At 37.6% G+C, this 17,479-nt stretch overlaps 2 protein-coding genes across 2 annotated transcripts in view; both read left to right on the forward strand.

Moving 5' to 3' along the window:
• Positions 1–1,351, forward strand: part of cp (ceruloplasmin) — a 442,499-nt gene extending 441,148 nt beyond the window's left edge. Inside the window, exon 20 of the mRNA XM_072389046.1 lies at positions 1,338–1,351. The gene's annotated coding sequence lies outside the window, so the exon portion shown is untranslated. The remainder of the gene's footprint in view (positions 1–1,337) is intronic.
• Positions 1–17,479, forward strand: part of LOC140311619 (glypican-5-like) — a 46,662-nt gene that overhangs the window by 5,965 nt on the left and 23,218 nt on the right. Inside the window, exons 3-8 of the mRNA XM_072389047.1 lie at positions 785–1,332; positions 2,561–2,743; positions 4,376–4,536; positions 4,668–4,727; positions 4,985–5,107; positions 14,131–14,251. Of these exons, the coding sequence (XP_072245148.1) occupies positions 785–1,332; positions 2,561–2,743; positions 4,376–4,536; positions 4,668–4,727; positions 4,985–5,107; positions 14,131–14,251 (1,196 nt within the window). The remainder of the gene's footprint in view (positions 1–784; positions 1,333–2,560; positions 2,744–4,375; positions 4,537–4,667; positions 4,728–4,984; positions 5,108–14,130; positions 14,252–17,479) is intronic.

Raw genomic sequence — 17,479 nt, forward strand, 5'->3', positions numbered from 1 at the left:
ATAGATTCTATGAAAAGCTCAGAGTCAGGTGGCATCAGCTGTTGAAGAGAAATTTAAAGCTATTGAGACCCTAACATGAACACTGACTGACTTAGTGACTTGACTAAAGTCAAAGGTAAAAAAGGCATCTCTTGGCATGTGTGTTTTTGTGTGTGAGAGTATGCCTTTAGAATGACATCACCTTTATAAATCAGACAACTTTCTGAGATAAATGTTGTCTGTCATCATGGACATATAGCCTTGAGGGAAAGCCACTGTCCTTTTTATTAGACCCTGTCTGACATAGGAAACACAGCGGATCATGAGATTGGGCCTCTCATTATCACCTGACTAAAGATAACAGGGTAGTGAAAACGAGCTCAGGGTTGAATTAAGTTTGAGCTATTTTGGCTCGTATGCGGCAGGATAAAGTCAGTCCAAGGTCAGTTAGGGCATGAATGCATATTTGATGTGCTGCTATCAAAAAATTAAACAGTTTCACATAGTCACTGTAATTAGTACAAAGCACATGAGCAGTAAATTTAGGCATTATACAAATGTGATTACAGTTTGCCAGCAATCTCTCCCTGGTATAGGACAGGAACTAAGCGTGGTTGTTATATATATATATATATATTTACACAATCACCGTCCTTACAATGAAGACTGCAAAAATGTTTGCTAACCCTTAATATTCATGTTAGCACTTACATATTCCTGCCTATAACGTTCCTTATAAGAAAACAATGATAGTAGTTTGTTTTTAAACAATAAGGATTTTTGTCTGTCTTCTCTGTCGTTTCAGAGACATTTGAGTCGCTTGTGTCCTTCACATCCAATCTGACCAGCACTCTGTTTGACAGTTCCTACTCTTCTCTTGCATCCGACTGTCGCCCCCTTGTGTTTCAGCTTTTCAGCGAAATCAAACGCCACCTTTCTGGAGACCCTAATTCCTCTCTAGACCAAGCCGTGCGTCGCTTCTACAATGATCTCTTCCCATTGGTCTACCGCCGCCTGCTCAACCCCGGGATCGGCCACATGTCAACCCCGCCCCAATCCTCTTTTTCCAACAATCACGATGACTGTCTGCGGATGACGCGGCAGGATGTCACCCCGTTTGGACTCCATCCTCGCCTCCTTATCAGCAGCCTGTTTCGTGCGCTCAGGCCAGGTCGAGCATTGATCCGGCTGCTGACACTGGCTGGAGAGGTTGTGAATGCCACAGAGAAGGCCACGTTATCCAGAGAATGTGGGCGGGGGTTAGTGAAGATGCAGTACTGTTCCCATTGCAGAGGACTGACACTGATACGGCCCTGTACTGGACTGTGTGTCAACATTATGAGAGGATGCCTGGTAAGTCTTTGAATGTTTGACACTGTGTATATACTGATGCAATTCAATATTTGATCCTGCTTAAACAGGATGCTGTTTTTGCGTTTTCTCCCATTGCATTGTTGAATATTACTACTTCATATATTTTCTTTTAATTCCGCATGCAAACACAGTTTACAGATGTACTTTTTTATGGTTGTTTTGGAGTTGTGTTACCAATATTTTTGGTGTCCATGGTTTTCTGACATGCTTACAGGGTCTTTGATCAAACAATTGTTTTCTTTGTTTAGAAATAGGTGGAGTATAAAACCAAAAAAAAAAACTAATTGATGGGCTGTAGATGCACTTGTGGGTGCATTTCTTATTGATTAACTTTGGAATTAACTCGCTTGCTGCTCAGACATTAGGGGGGGTTTTCATCTAACACATCAGTAAAACAAATTACTGTTAACCTTCTATGACAAGCTTCTTCCCAAAAACTTGTGTAAAATGCAAATAAAAACAGAATGCAATTATCAGTTGTCATTTCTGTTTCATAATATGCAAAACTGTTTTTGAATGTATGACACATCTGGACTGCAGGAAGGCCAGTTTAGCACCCAGATTCTTACTGTGAAGCCATCATTATGTTTTTTTTATGACACTGTGTTTCTAAAATAAGTAATGCTGTCCCTAGAAAATATATACTGAAAGTAACATGGGTTGTAATCTGTGTTTGTTGTTCAGTGACAGTTTTGTTGAGTCATTGGCAGCATTTTGTCAACAATATTACCACATTAAGTTTTAGACTGTCAAACAAGAGCATTGCCAAGAGAACTGGCAGTGTCCCCCATGCATTTTATTTGTGTGCTTTGAAATTTGCTGGACAGCTCAAACAACGCACACAATAGATGAACAAAACTGGATGATAGCACGGTTTATGCTGCTTGAGAGTTTCTTGGAAAGCTAGGAAAGTGTGGCAGAAAAACAACTCCTAACATGTTTATCCTCCTCTGTGAAAAGGAAGGAACGAAAACCCAAACAGCAAAGCCAAGAAGAGGCAGAGGGAGCAACTGCATTTAAGGGAAAATGGGGTTTAATTACCCTGTTATAAAAAAATCTTTTCACTCTTATTTGTTTTTACATTCATGCCAAAGTTGCCATTTTCACCCAACACGTAATTTTGAAATATATGTAATGAACTGAACCTCACTCATCTTTAGATTACACTTGTACATTCTCATCTTTCTTTTCCTGTCTCTCTCGCCAGGTGGGTGTATCTGAGCTGGGTGCCCCCTGGGGAAGTTTGGTGGTATTGCTTCAGCGGTTAGCTGCTACTTTAGCGACCAGCAGCAACCACAACAGTTTGGAGCTTGCTCTGTTAGCAGTACGAAATCATGTAAATGATGCCATATTACACGCACAGCTGCATGGACCACGCATCACAGCCACAGTAAGCAAAAGGGATGATGATTGGTTTAGCTTGCTGTGCATTAATGTGCTCAAAAGATACATTTTAAAGAGAAACCTAGAGAGAGAGAGAGAGAGAAAAAAAACATTGAAAAGACCAAAACTACATGAGGACCAGCAGCAGATCATGAACCATAATCACTTATTGTCTATTAATAAAGTCATTTGAATTTTGGACAGATAGTGAGAAAGGCTGCAGGTTTCTTTCAGCCTGGCTGTTGGGTATCCTTACAAAAGCCTTGTACCTAGATGGGCTAAAAACAGCCTCATTCTTTAGTCAATCTGGGGTTCCCCCCAGTCTGTGTGTTCACATGAATGTGTATGTGAGTGTGAATGCAGATCTAGTGCCAGACAAAGACTGTGGTTGGCGGGACAACCGATACCCAGAATGCAGCTTGGTTCTGAGTGATGAGAAAGTTTCTGTGGCTAATCTGCGGACAAACGGACGACACACAAACACATGCATGCTTGCACACACTGCTGGAGGAAGAGATAGAGTCAGGGTCCAACTCTGAAAGAACATTGTGGACTTAGTAGAGTAGATTCCTGAGAGGTAAACAAACATACACAAGCATTATTACTCAGCTAATTTTGGCTTAAAAGAGTATACTGAATAAATGATCAAGCGTCTTACTCATCATACACATCACCAAAGGTTCACTTCTAATATTTCAACACATTCATATGACCTACGTGAGCTGTTTTGTAGAGTAACAAGTTTACTACAGCATGAATTTTAAGTAAGCAATGATGCCCAATTGGTGCTCCTGAGCTGTACCAAAAGCTAATGAGCAATCAGGCAACGCAGTAGAAGTTCGAAAGAAGTTTTTCTGTTTGTAAGAAGTTGAACTTAAATTGAGGGTGGACATCAAGCTGTGGTCTAAGACTCAGAAATCTTTCTGAGAGGATTCCATACTCCCATTTGTCTACAGAGGGACCTTCAAGAAAATTTTGCAGATTCCAGAGTGATGGATCACCGTAACTACCTCCAAAAATGTTAGAGCCAGAAGTTTACAACTGAAAGTCTCCCCGGACCTGATACATTTTGAAAACCAGCGTTGTTACTGATTAAATTGATTTTTTTTTTGCTAAAATGAGCAAAAGATAATAAGCCAAGGATTGACGATGCCATGGCTTATGTTGCAGCCAATGGCTCAAGGACTGTATCAGTAGGGTAGAGAAGAATGGATTGATTTAAAAACCAGGAAACTCTGAAAGCGATATGTTAAACTATTACAGATGAAAAGAGGATGGCTTGTACCACAACGATTATACAAAATACCTAAAACAACATCAAAAGATGCAAACAGTAGGTTTCCCTATGACTGTCGCAGTCCTTCTACCAACATACAATAGAAGAAATTTTGCTCAGTTTATCAAAGAACTCACAGAATCATTTTTAACTTTGTCTTTTGGCAATCATCTTTGATTCACTTAGCCATTCACATGAACAGAAATTTTAACCAGTTTGGGTTGCCAAAACATTTTTTAATGCCACTTTAGATCCAATTCCAGGACAATTATGTATTTTCAGTGCATACATCATTTGGAACACTTTAACTTGAGGCCATCTGATGTACATTGTCTCCCACCATACAAACTGTCTCCTCCACAGGTAGAGAAGGTGTGTGGATCCCAGGCACCTGGTCCCATGATAACGAGTGCACAGTCATACTACTTGCATACAACAACTCGCACAACTTCATTAACCTCCAAGAGGTCATCTGTGACTTCCCCTCCCCTGCTTCATCGGCGTTTGCAGTTGCAACCCCGAAAGTGAGTTACATACATCAGAAATAATCCTTTAATTCTTTTCAGAGGGGAAATTAAATTAGGCAGGTTAGTGTAGACAATATGAAATTTGATTTTAAACTTGATTATTGTTTTGTATGCGTGTTTGTCTACAGATCATTCCCTCTTAAAGGCTCGAGAGGAGACAAGAGTCGAAGCCTGAAAAAGCTGTCAAGGTGATTTTATTTTTTATGTTTTCTTAGTCAGGTATTACATCTGACACAGCCAAGAAGCATATAACAATGTCATCTTACTGATGAGCAGGAGGAAAAAGTCATGGTTGGAAGGGATTTCATGAAATCAAAGAATTCAACATGACAAGTCTAAATATGAACAAATGATATCATATGCTTATACTGTATGTTACATTAGCCGAGCTCTTATTTACAGCAACCCAAGCGTTCAGCTGTGCACAACTCTCTGGCTCTTTTAGGGAGTTTGAGGGCTCCATCCAACGGTACCAGTGGTTTTTCTCTGAGCTGCCAGAGATGCTCTGTGAAAGTGAGATGGAGGTGGAGCAGCACACATGCTGGAGCGGCCAAGATGTTGTAGAGAGGTATGTGTGTTGCAGTGTTTTTTTTAACAGAACTAACTGTGTTTAGGGGATGTATATTTTTTACTTTTAATTCAGTATATCGTTGAAGAAAATATGTCATACCCCTGTTATATGATTCTGAAACATCTAACATCCAAGTTTTTGTGTGAGAACCATTTGCCATTTAAGGATCTTACATGGTTTTAATGAGTTTCATACACACGGTATGTTGACAGCACAATGTTTTTGTCAGTTATAGTGACTTTCATGAGACTTGGTCAATAGTTGGGACTTGTTGCTGATCCAGATCATTTTCAACTGCGCTCTTGTTCCTTTCTTGTTGTTTCTTAAATAAACCTGATATCAACATGAACAGAGTTGTTGCTAAGCCTTTATTCAGCCTGATTGCATTTTCAACAACAACATTATTCGCAACAGGACTTTGTGAGCATTAAATGCTTGAATTGAGGGCTTCCATGGTCATCCTGGACTGTAAAATGTATTCTAATAGCAACATCAGAGCCACTTGAACAGCACATAGAAAGGTTTTGGGGATTTGGTTCATTACATTTTACAAGCTGAAAAATTCAGTCAGAAAACCTTCCTCAAATTTTTTAATTTTTAAAAAAAAAATTGTTTTTGAAGTTTAAAGAAGAGGATGAAAGTGCAGTGTATGTGTTTGTGTGTCTGTATGTGTGTCTGTATGTGTGTTTTGGTCCTAGTAGTTGCCAGGGTGGGGGGTGGGGAGGTGACAGGGTTGTTAAGGTTAGAGAGTTCGTTTCCAGAGTCTTTCTCATGGTGATTACATTGGCAGCTCAAACTGGTAACAAGACAAATGGGCACACACATGCGCCAACAGACACATGTTCACACAAACACACTCCAATACACACATTCCTACACAGATACTAACACGCCCCGCAATACACAAAGTATGTGTGATAATAATTGACAGCTGACATCTCACCACACATATGCTTATGTTAAACACACACACAGATACACACACTAATACAAAGAGACACAGTTCAGTGCCGTGTCAGGTGTATTCAGCTCAGTCGGGGAATCGGTTACTGTGATGGAGAAGGTTTTTCATAGATGGTCCGTCAGCCATATGAAATAGACCATGTAGCCTTGCAAGGACATCCTATACAATCACACACAGACACTTTGCTTTGTCACCATCAGAAGGCCAGTAAACGTGTTTAATGGCCTTCACCATCTTTAAGCCTCTACTGATAGTTTAAGAAAACTGGAATATGGCCCCATTGAAGGACGAATAACTGAAGAATAACTGTAGTTAGTATAAACATTTGAACATTTATTAATTATTTTATGTTCTAGAAATTAGAAAATTCTTTTTAATCTTGTTGTGTGGCTGATGCCATGGTAATAAACCTTTAAACAGCATGATACATAACATAAAAGCAGGTATGAGAAATTCGCAGAAGTATAATATAAAAATGAATTTAATAAAACAGTTAATTCTTTAGGTGATATTGGTAAATTTGTGATTTAATTCCAATGAAAAAATGATGAACACCTGATGTTTAGCCATACAAAGAGACATTACAGATACTAGGTGGCTGGATGAGTTGGAGATGTTTCTTCAAAGCGCTTCGGTTTTAAAAAAGTGGGTCAGATGTCTTAATTGTCTTTGATCAGTACAACTTACAAAGGTTTCCAGTCATTAAATCCAGAATTTTTATCTCTCATTTATGACTCATTAGACCATTAAATTCCGTTTTAAAGACCTGCTTTCATCTTTCTTTAAACATTAACCCGTTCAGAACTGAGGCACCATTTATACCAATAAAATTGTAATGGCATTGAATTCAGATTTCCTAAATCCCTAAATATTCCAAAAGAATATTCTTGCTGCAATACTAGGAACCCTCCTGTGTAGTGCCTTACTCTTGGTACAGCCTCTGCTCTTTGCTCTATAAAAGCATTTGGACACTTCTTGTTCCAGTTTAAATACCAGACCAGGAAACTACATACAGATGAGGCAATAAAACAATACATGTAGTCACCCAAATATTTAAATGAATGTCTTTAAATCCTTCTGTGTCATTGTTATGTTTCTTGAACCTGGATATGGCCAGTCATAACATACACAGATATTTCAATAAAATGACTTAGCTGCTATTCATATTTAGCATGACATGCTGTTGCTAATGGTCTGCAAACCATAATACTTAAAGTAGCACACACCACAACGTAAGCTATACACTTTGAACAAGTCGACCAGAAGGAAATTTTAGCTATGTGTCCAAACTGTGTGCAATCTACTTATCAAAAGACATGGAGCTACACAATGACAGATGTGGTCTCATTTTTCTTTAAAACATTAATCCATTCAGAACTGAGGCACCATTTAAACAATACTCTAAAACCTAAGAAAATGTCTGCAAACTTCCTCTTAAAACCTGATGGTTTTCTAAAGAATTTGACATAACTGTCACTTTGCACTAAAACATGTATTTCTTAGCATATTAAAAACTATAAATATGTAAATTGATTTTGCCCTTATGACAGTCAGTCTTTGAATAAAAGGGAAAACTTGTGTGTCTTCAAAATGCTGAAACACAAAGATAAAATCACGCAGACGTTCCAGGCTTAAAAGAGAGGTCAAATATATGTTGCATCTGGTCTTGACTGGTTAAAAACAATCATACGTTACAGGAAACACTTTGATGAAATAGGACTGAACATCGTCAGTGTCTATAGTTCACTCCTGAGAAAGAGAAATTTCTTTCTTGCATGTAAATTATTGGCGTTCAGAATTGAAGTATTCATAAATCTGCTGTTATCATCTGCTAAGTATTTGGTGAAGTTAAGCTCAAAAGGCTAGAAGAGATGTAGCCCTTGGCATGTGTTGAACTGCAGCCAGTCTGAGCCTCGCTGACCTCTTTACATCTTCTTCTCTCTTTCGTCCATCCATCCACCCATTCATTCATTAATTCAGCCATCCATTCATCTCTCCAACCTTCTATTCAGACCTCCATTCATCTTCTTCGCTCTCTGACCCACTTCACTTACAAATGTCTGTGTTGGTGAGAGTGTGTGTATCTCAGAGACACACTCGAAGGCAGTAAATGATGAGAAACACTGAGACTGGATGATGGAGGAGGGAAGTGCAGATTATACTTCAGGGTTACAAGCTGGCATGACACCATTGATGGTTATGCCTCTGTCCAGGAAACAGGCGTGAAAAATAAACCAAGCTTCAACAAACTGGAATAATGCGTCTAAAACATTCTTAATAAACTTCCACTGTCATGTGAATATAAAAGAGGTAATACAGTTTTTCATTCGGTCAGTCTTCAGATTTTGGGCACTATCAGTTCAATAAAATGTCTTTTTCCAGACAAGGGGAAATAAATACTGTTTAAAAATAGTGTTTATAAGTGAAAATACATGGATTTCTGCACTCCATATATCCACTTACACAGCACTGCCTTTTGCCAGATGTTGTAGTGTTTTGCCTTACTATTTTTTAGTGATTTAATCTTTTATTTCATGATCTAGTTTTGGAGAAAGTGAATGTATATCTTTTACTTTAGTAAAATATCAAATACCGCAAAGTAAAATTACTGCATTGAAAATGTTAGGAAAATAAGTATGAAGTATAAAAGGTGAAATAAAAAAATAAAAAAGGTGAAATAACTCAGTTCAGAGAGCTGTTCACTGTGTCTGTCATAGTAATAAATATTATATCAGGTATCATATATCATGACCCTTCATACAAAAGCTGGATAGAAGCTGGTTTGAGTGAAAGCTGAAAATAATGAGCAGTAACAAGCTATTTCCAGGGCATCAGATACAATCCTTTTGTCAAAGACCGCTGTGTCTCAAGAGATACACACAGGGCATCGTTTGAAGTCAGTTCCCAACACATCAGCTGCAGCCACATTAACCGTTAATAGCAAACACTGCAAACACCATCCCAGCAACCTTGTCTTCATAAGGTGGTTCTAAGAGGTGTTGAGGAAAGTCACAGGACATTTAAACATGAGCTTTGATTTTTGAGACCATATTGCGAAGTTCAGTTTCAAATTTTCATTGATTTGCTGTTTGCCTGTTTGATCTTAGGTAAAAGGATTAAAATTACTTTGTCAGATTTAGGCAAAGCAATTTCCTGGCTTGGTTTAGGCACTGTATTTGGTTATGATTAGGAGAAAATTGTCACCTCTTTTAAAATAAACCACACCTGAATGTTGATCTAGTCTGTCATAGTGAGAATTACACTTTGTTTCACTTTGTTTACTTGGCACAAAATAATCTGTTGTCAGATGGTACCCTTTGAATTGATTGAGGTTACCCAGGATGTCCTGACAAACCTGCTTTGTATGTTCTGTCAGAGACTTGACTGGAAACGGTGTCACAATTCCTCAGCGCCCTAAGAGATATCTTAAAAAAGCTTGTTACAAATGTCAAATTAATTGTCAAAACAATTAAGCAAATTAATCAGAAAAGCAACAAATCTTCACATTTCTTAAATCAGAGAGCAATAAGTAGCAAAAAAAGCTTTTTTAACCATTATTTAGCTGTCACAATCTGGTAGTTAAAATTGTAATGGCTGATTGGCTCCAGAAGAGGGAGGCATCATAAAACCATCGAAAGAAAGCAGACATACAGTCTGCTCTTCTAAAGACCTGCCACACCCAATGTTTTTATGTATTTTGTGCATCTTTTAATGTCTTAGAATCAGGGGAATGCCGTTAAAAGTTGGAGAAAGCATTGTCTTGGGGGGGTGAAGCTGAAAGTAGAGAATATAAAACATGAAACTTGGTGTAGTTTCTCCAGACCTATTCAAACCACAGAATAGCACCTTTATCCAATGCAACAAGAGGTACAGGTATATGCCTCAGGTGGTAGTATAATGTGTCATTGTGTTTATGTATGCATATGTGTGCGTCTGTGTATGTGTGTGTGAATGTGGGGTAAAGATATGTTTTAATGAGTCCAGGCATACAACTCTGTTTACAGCTGAGAATGTGGTTCTTATAATTACACATCCTCCTCAGATCTGATCACCAAAGCTAATATCATTTTCACCGCATTTGTTTGAAGAAGAATGATTCAAGCATGAGTCTCTGTGTGTGTTACCATTGGCAGCCCTGCAGTAACCGAGGGCAGCGGCAGAGCAGTATTGTCAGGATGGTGCTGGTGATTTATGTCTGTCCCTCTCTAGATCTTATTAAATGTCACTCACAGTCACACCTCGCTGTGTCGTTTGCAGTACAGTCTCTGCAGTATTATCATGTGGTGTCAAACACACACAGCAACCTGACTGCAGTCTGCTCAATAGCTCATTCACAGCGCTGACAGCTTCACCAGGGCAGCAGATACTGAACAAAAGAAAAAGCTTCAGAAATACAGATACTATTCATACTTTCCTCTACAGTTGAAAAAGATTTATGCATTTCCCAGATACCAATTACCGATAACTGAGCTTTAATCATTTTCTGTTACTTCAGAAAGTATTCCACTCTAAATTTTAATTTGTCATTTGATTTTCTTTGCAGTACAGAGCAGATGTGTGTTGCTTTAATTTAAGAAAGCATCCCCTTTAGAATTCTAAATAGGTGCACACAGTCCTCTCAGAACTTTGTCCCCTTTTTAGCTTTTTAAGGCCCTCAAGTTCGGTAAAAATGTATCTCTTAAAAAGGCGTCTCTTAAAGATTTCTTCAGGATGAAGAAAAAAACATCTCTCATGTTTTTTTAATTCAGCTTAAGCAGGAAAATAGATTATTTTAGAGTTACTTATCAGACAGATAATTTGATGTGCAGTCCACCCGATCCATATTGAGATGCATAACAGTTATTTACATACTTCCGCTGATATTGAGAAGGTCATGAAATATGGAATGTCTTTCTCTTAAAGAAATTAGCATTTTATATATCAAACAGAAGACTTGTGCTTTTTGCACAACCACGATTTCCCTCTGACTTATAGGAAAAGTTGTTTTCCTCCAAGTACCTGATTACAAGGATGTAATTTATAGAGATTCTGCTGCCTCCACCTTCAGGCTCTTAGATTCCATTTACCCTGAAGCCCTGAGATTCATTAGAGGAGATAATTACAATACCCAACACAGCATTTTTCATGATTAGGTCTCTTGGTTTTTGTTTAGGAGACACAACAACCCATGGTTTGTAGCTACACATAACTGTCTTGTTGGAAAATTACCATCTTGTGTCTATCTTTTTGCACGGTGGAATGATTGACTGTTTTATTGTTTGTGCACATGTGCACATGAACAGCCACTTAAGGATGCAAAAACTGTATGCCCATCTGTAGCTTCAAAGATATACATGATAACCTCATAGCTGTTCTCAGACGCATGTCACTCGTGGCAACACTGTAATTAATAAAGACAGGCACATTCCAAGTTTGAATGAACATAACAGGGGGTCTATGCCTTTTATGACACGTGTTAATGCTTTTACATGTAGCTCAATATCCTGCTATGATGTAGAATTGCTCTGTTCTGGGCATGTTGGTGCATGTGCTGTAACATAATTTCCTGTTTTTCTCAGCCCCTCTGTTATCCCAGTGATGTTAAATTCAGTTAAATGCAGAATTCCAAATATTGAATATACTGATATTAGCAGGGATTCACTTTTTGATCTTTTGCTATTGATAGCTGACAATCAAAATGTGAGCAGTTTCCATAGTGACTTTGTTTGACATGTATCCTCGGTTTATGTTGCAAACCATAAAGACATCCATGAGATATGTCTCATAAAGCAAACTTTGTCGATGCCCCAGCAGAACTATGCAGATTCAGATGACTGATTCACTTAGCGCTCTGCATTGTGACTCCCAGTTAAGATCAGAGGATTTGTGAAACATATAATCTTATTCAGCTTAAACTGAGTTCACCATACTGAGATTCAGTCACAGTATTTCCATCAGTCATTAGCTGAGTGTGTAACCTATTGGACTTGTTTTAACCACACACAAACAGATATTTAATGAAACATGAAATAAGATGACAAATGCATATGTACAAAGTATGTCCACTATATCAAGCAAGGGCAGTTCAAGGAGAAATAAATATCAAATCAGGTCCCCTAAGTTATATATTCAGTGTTACATTTACTTCTTGTAGTCATTTTATGAGCTCCAGTGCAATTTTTCTCCATAGATCTATAGATCAAAAACAAAAAATAAAGTTTTTATGTATTATGAAACATAACACTATAATTAGTAGTAACTGTTTTTTTTTCCATACTAACTCCAGGCTACTGCATATGTTGAAAATGTCAGCAGTATGATGCCTAATTGATATTATTAAATCTTGTTTCTATTGCTTCTATTTTTCAGTTGCTAGTGTGCTCCATTATTTCCCCACTGCAGCACCCCCACAGTCTAATTTTCCCAAGAGAATCTGGAGTCTCATCCTTTCCTAGTTAAAAATGCAGACACTGATCTGTTGATGTTGAATGACATTGGCTGCCAATTTCACGTAAACTTGCTGAAATCTGTTTTGGACAAAACATATCTTATACAGACAGTTCATAAACTTTTAAGACTAGATATCATAATTTACTGTCAGGCGTAATGAGGCCACACACATAAGCAGACATAGCATAATGCTAAGGCCATTAGTGCTCTGTCTGGAATAAGATCTATAAGACCTAATGTCAAGAGGAATTTGCGTATTAATACATTATCTGGGTAAAAGTAAGATCTGAGAAACATAAATAAAGAGTGAGTTATGTGCCGTGTGAGGTTTTTGGCACTCTCATCCCAGACCAGGCGGGTCACCATGGCTCCAGGATAAGGTCTTCACCACCACACCATCTTTTGGCAAGCCATTTTAGATTGATCCGTCATGTCGGTATTCTTCAGTTCCCACAATCCTTTCTCCTTGTTGTCATTGCCAGAGTGTGTTTGTATATTTGAGGGTGTGGACCGTGGCGGTTACTGAGCTGGTTGCTGATTGTATTAACTAGCAAAGCTGGTTTGGAACATGGGAAAATGTGACTCACAAACTTCTTCTCTTTTGCTTCTCACTCACTCTATATTCCTTTTGATCCACCCACCCCAACACTCCATACAAACCAAATGATGTGATGTTTGCTTTCAGCCAGATGAAGAGAGAAGCATCAACATATGAGATAATCAAATATCACTGTTGTGCTCAGTGATGCATTTTCTACTTTTGGGCTGCTCCACCCAATTAATCATTTAAAAAACATCCTTGGACATGGGTAATCACAGAAAATGTAGCAATTATTTGTATCACTAAATTGAGGTGCTCCATTTCAAGAAACATGTAACATTACACGGTAAAAAGCAGTTTTTTCAAAGAAAAGGTTTCTGCTCTTGGAATATTAATTTAGAGTTGAGGATTTATTTTACATCCTCGTTGAAAACATCAGTTGCATTAATGCTAAAACAGTTAATCTGTTTTTGATAGTATACAGTGCAAATGTCTGGAGCCACCCCTCATTTCTTTATGTTTTGCCTCCAAAAGTCAGACTTTCTTGTATTCTTTTGAAGTGGTGGTGGTTTTTCTTTGGACATTGGCTACTTTTTAAATAATTTTCAATACATTTTTTTTAATCTACAGCAGATTAACAGTTTATGGAAGTGATGTCTTTAAGAATAACCCAGCAAGGACCTGACACCCAAAAGAAAGTGTCAAAGTTTCGTCAGAACATGTTGTGTTGACATGTAACCACGGCAAACAGCAAAATGGTGTTTGATTTTCTCTGATGTGGAAAACGCTTACATTGTATTTCTCCTCTGACGCTTGTAGGGATGATACTTTATAGGAAACTATCATGTGACATATTTAAGGGTATAAACAATTAACCTACATGATTATTTATATTGGAAGAAGCGTTGTGTCTGTGGCAATGGTTTGGGATGATTGGGATGATAAAATTGAAGTCCCTTGAAGTGATGTGAACATGAAAATGTGTATGTTTAATCACATGGAATAAATTCCCCCACACACAGAGACATTATAACAAACTTTGACAGGGAAGTCTGCATGTGTATCTCATGTTCCGTCTCTCTGTAGTTATACAGGTCGTGTTGTTGGCAGCACTTTAAAAGCCCAAAGGGAAAACCCTGAGATGACGGTCCGTAATACAGATCCTGTCCTGAAGGGGGCGAAACAGAAGCTGGAGCTGCTGACGCAGGTAGATACCATTCTCACTTTGACAGAAGAATGAGAGGGTGAAACAAATGTTTGCACACACGGTTCTCACAATTTTTTAATTTTTCCAAATAAAAGAATTGTATTCAAACTCTGATGTTAGCATGATTTTCAGCCTTTGTCCCTTCAAATGATGGAAATTTCCCTAAATCCAAAAATTCACTGTTCGTGTATTGTACCTGATTCATCCAATTCATCGTCCCTCCCCATTTCATGAAATTTGAATGTAGGCCCCCATAGTACAAAATGTTTTACGTTTTTTATTTTCATTTTATGTTTTCACTTAATTTTTTCTCTTTAGATAATACAAAACCAGAGTAATTTGTGAATTAAGCTCTCAGAGCTTTAAAATTTGTGAGATTTAGAGCTGAAAAATTGAGACAACTAGCCATTAACAGAAAATATGTTTTATTAACAATTTTTTTACATTTTAGGAAGAAATTCTCAATTAACAATTGCCTCCTCACTGTATCTGCAGTAAAACCTCTAGTTGTTTTTACTAAAGAGGGGTAGCTAAAGCCATGGTTCGTGTTGTGTGTATCTGTAAGTGTAATGTGCCCCCATGTCATGTGGTTCTTAATTATATGCTATCACCTCGAGTATGAGGCACTGCTTAATCCAATAAACTTAAATGTCAGTAATAAGAAATGTTGACAACATGCAATAATAAAAGAATTAACTCAACAATTAAAATGGATTTATGCAGCCCTTTAAAAGCTCTGCAGAATATTGTAATATGGTGATATGTTTTGCACAAATGATTCATAAAATCATATGATCCCACAAAACGATAGATGAATGTTATTCATAATCATGATTCATAATTATGATTCATCATTGAAGCTGAAGACCATTTGGCCCCATAACATTTACAGTCAATCAGTTTGACAAGATAACAAACACACACGAGGAGAAATATATGATTAACTTGTCCATAAAGGACAAGGTTAGCAGTTCTTCTTGCTTTTATTACCATCAACAAAAGCCATGACAAGAACAAAACAGACATTTTGTGTTTCTCAGTTTTGTTTGATGCTCGTGTAAAAACTTTACGTCCTGCAATGTAAATCATTTTATCTGGATAGTCTGGCATTCAGTCAACATGGAAAAACACCAGGGAATAATGATCACTTTTCGCTTCCTTTGACCTTAGCTAATGGTACTTGGATATGACAGAACAGTGGATTTGTTGGGAACTATTTCATTGGTGGATTTGGTACAGTAGCAAGACTTTAGAGAGAATACATGCTCTGCCTAAAACAACATGTTGCATATGCATGGTGATTTAGATTAGGGTTAGGGTTAAGGTAAGATTTCCAGATGTCACATCCTTGCTTCTTGTTAAGCTTGACTTATGGTTACTCATTTGTATCTATTTGCATAAATGATGACAACAAATGCAGTGACAACAGAGACTGTCTTGTGTACAGTTCTCTCATAAACATTTCACCTCTGGGCAGTGATACTAAGCAAAGTGGTCCTGAACTGGAAATGTTGTACGTTACACATTTTGCTCATATAATAGAGTTATTAAAATAGTGTAAATACAGTTAGTGTTGTCTAATGGAAGAATTGATTATAAGGTTGAAAATGACAACTGAAGTTTGAAAAAAAAATCTGATAAGTTCTACTAATGTATGGAAAATCATGGGATGTGACATGATAAGTTGTATTTCTCTTCTTTATTTTTTGGTATTAGAACTATTAATCAAGTTGCATTTATACCAGGAAATATCCTGTCAGCCTTCCCAATAACATAAATGCATTCCACACATGTCCTATATAATCATTTATGAATGAGATTTCTCTGGCTCATTAATTCTGTGTAAATGTCCTGGCCCTGTATGATTTAAAGAACTTTTTTGTCTTCTCTGAATATTGAATACAGACCAAAACACACTGAAGGAAAAACCCGGTGTTGTCGGATTTACTTTTCCTTACTTTTAAGCTTTATCATGAACTAGACTGTTTTCTATTTCAAAGAGTGTTTAATCTGTCAATATTTTCTGGTAAATTGAGAGAATTCAAGTTTGTTTGTATGTTAGTACGTACATAATGTGAACTGTTATTGTTCTTTCAGTAAATAACCCATATTTACATTATCCCACAACAAGAATGAGTGGAGGATAAAAAATATGAGACAGGACGAAGCGTCTTTGGAATTAAATTTTTTTAGCTTCCATTAACCCAATTTGTATTACGTGTTGATCAGACCTTTGTACGAGTGGCTAGTGTTTCACGATGCCTTTTCCGTCTGTTGGGATTTTATTAGTGTAGCCACTAGTTTATTGTCGCAATTAAGGTTTGTACATAGTCAGCGAGTGAAAATGAGCCTAATCAAGCCTGTGGGAGCAGCCCCTCACAACAAGGGCAATACTCCCTCTTCTTGTCTCATCTACTTCAATTTATGAAGCGACAAAAGATGACAGCATGGGCAAAGGTGGCTTCATTAAAATGTTTTCACTTTGCTTGCTGCATGGGAACTTGGACATTCAGTGACGGCATTTAGTGACCCATATTTGACTGAGAGTCTATTCCCTGAATTGCAAAATAGTTGCTGAGTAAATCCTAAATAACATGTTCATGGTATTATTTTGGAGGTTTATTTGAGGAGTTTTACATGCTTTATTGTTAAAAAAAATGTAATTTCTCAAAGTGCACATTGCTGCAGCGCCTCTTGTAATCTTATGTCTGAAATGCTCTGTTTTAGCTCCGCCTTCTCTAAGGCCCCTTCTAAAAATGCCCATTTTAGTTTGATTGGTCAGCTGTCTGATTAAAAGTGTTGTTGTGTCCAAGGCAGGTGTTAAATAGCCAACCGGCAGGCATTATGCAAATGTGTCATGGCTTGTTAAAGGAAATCAAACCTGAACTCCAAAGGATTTCTTTCTGGCAGTTCAGGAGTCGTATCTTCTGCAGACCTCGAACATCTATAAAAAGCTACATGACACAATGACGCAAAGGTATTAAATATGATATAAACTTAGCTTTTGCAGAAAATAACTAATTGCCATGTGTAGATGTGGTGGGGTATGATGTTGCAGAACATATATTCTCTCACTCCATGAGTATCATAATTCAATTCATCTGTTCCATGCTGAAGCGGCCAGTTTGGCTGCATGTGCGTGGTAGTGTATGTGAGTCTCTGTCATGCAGAACAAACATGCACATTTTTCCTCTCTGAATAAACAATGTTTTCACCTGAAAAGCCTCC

Source organism: Leuresthes tenuis, unplaced genomic scaffold (assembly GCF_036924035.1).
Source record: "Leuresthes tenuis unplaced genomic scaffold, fLeuTen1.0.hap1 SCAF_7, whole genome shotgun sequence".
Lineage (NCBI taxonomy): Eukaryota > Metazoa > Chordata > Actinopteri > Atheriniformes > Atherinopsidae > Leuresthes > Leuresthes tenuis.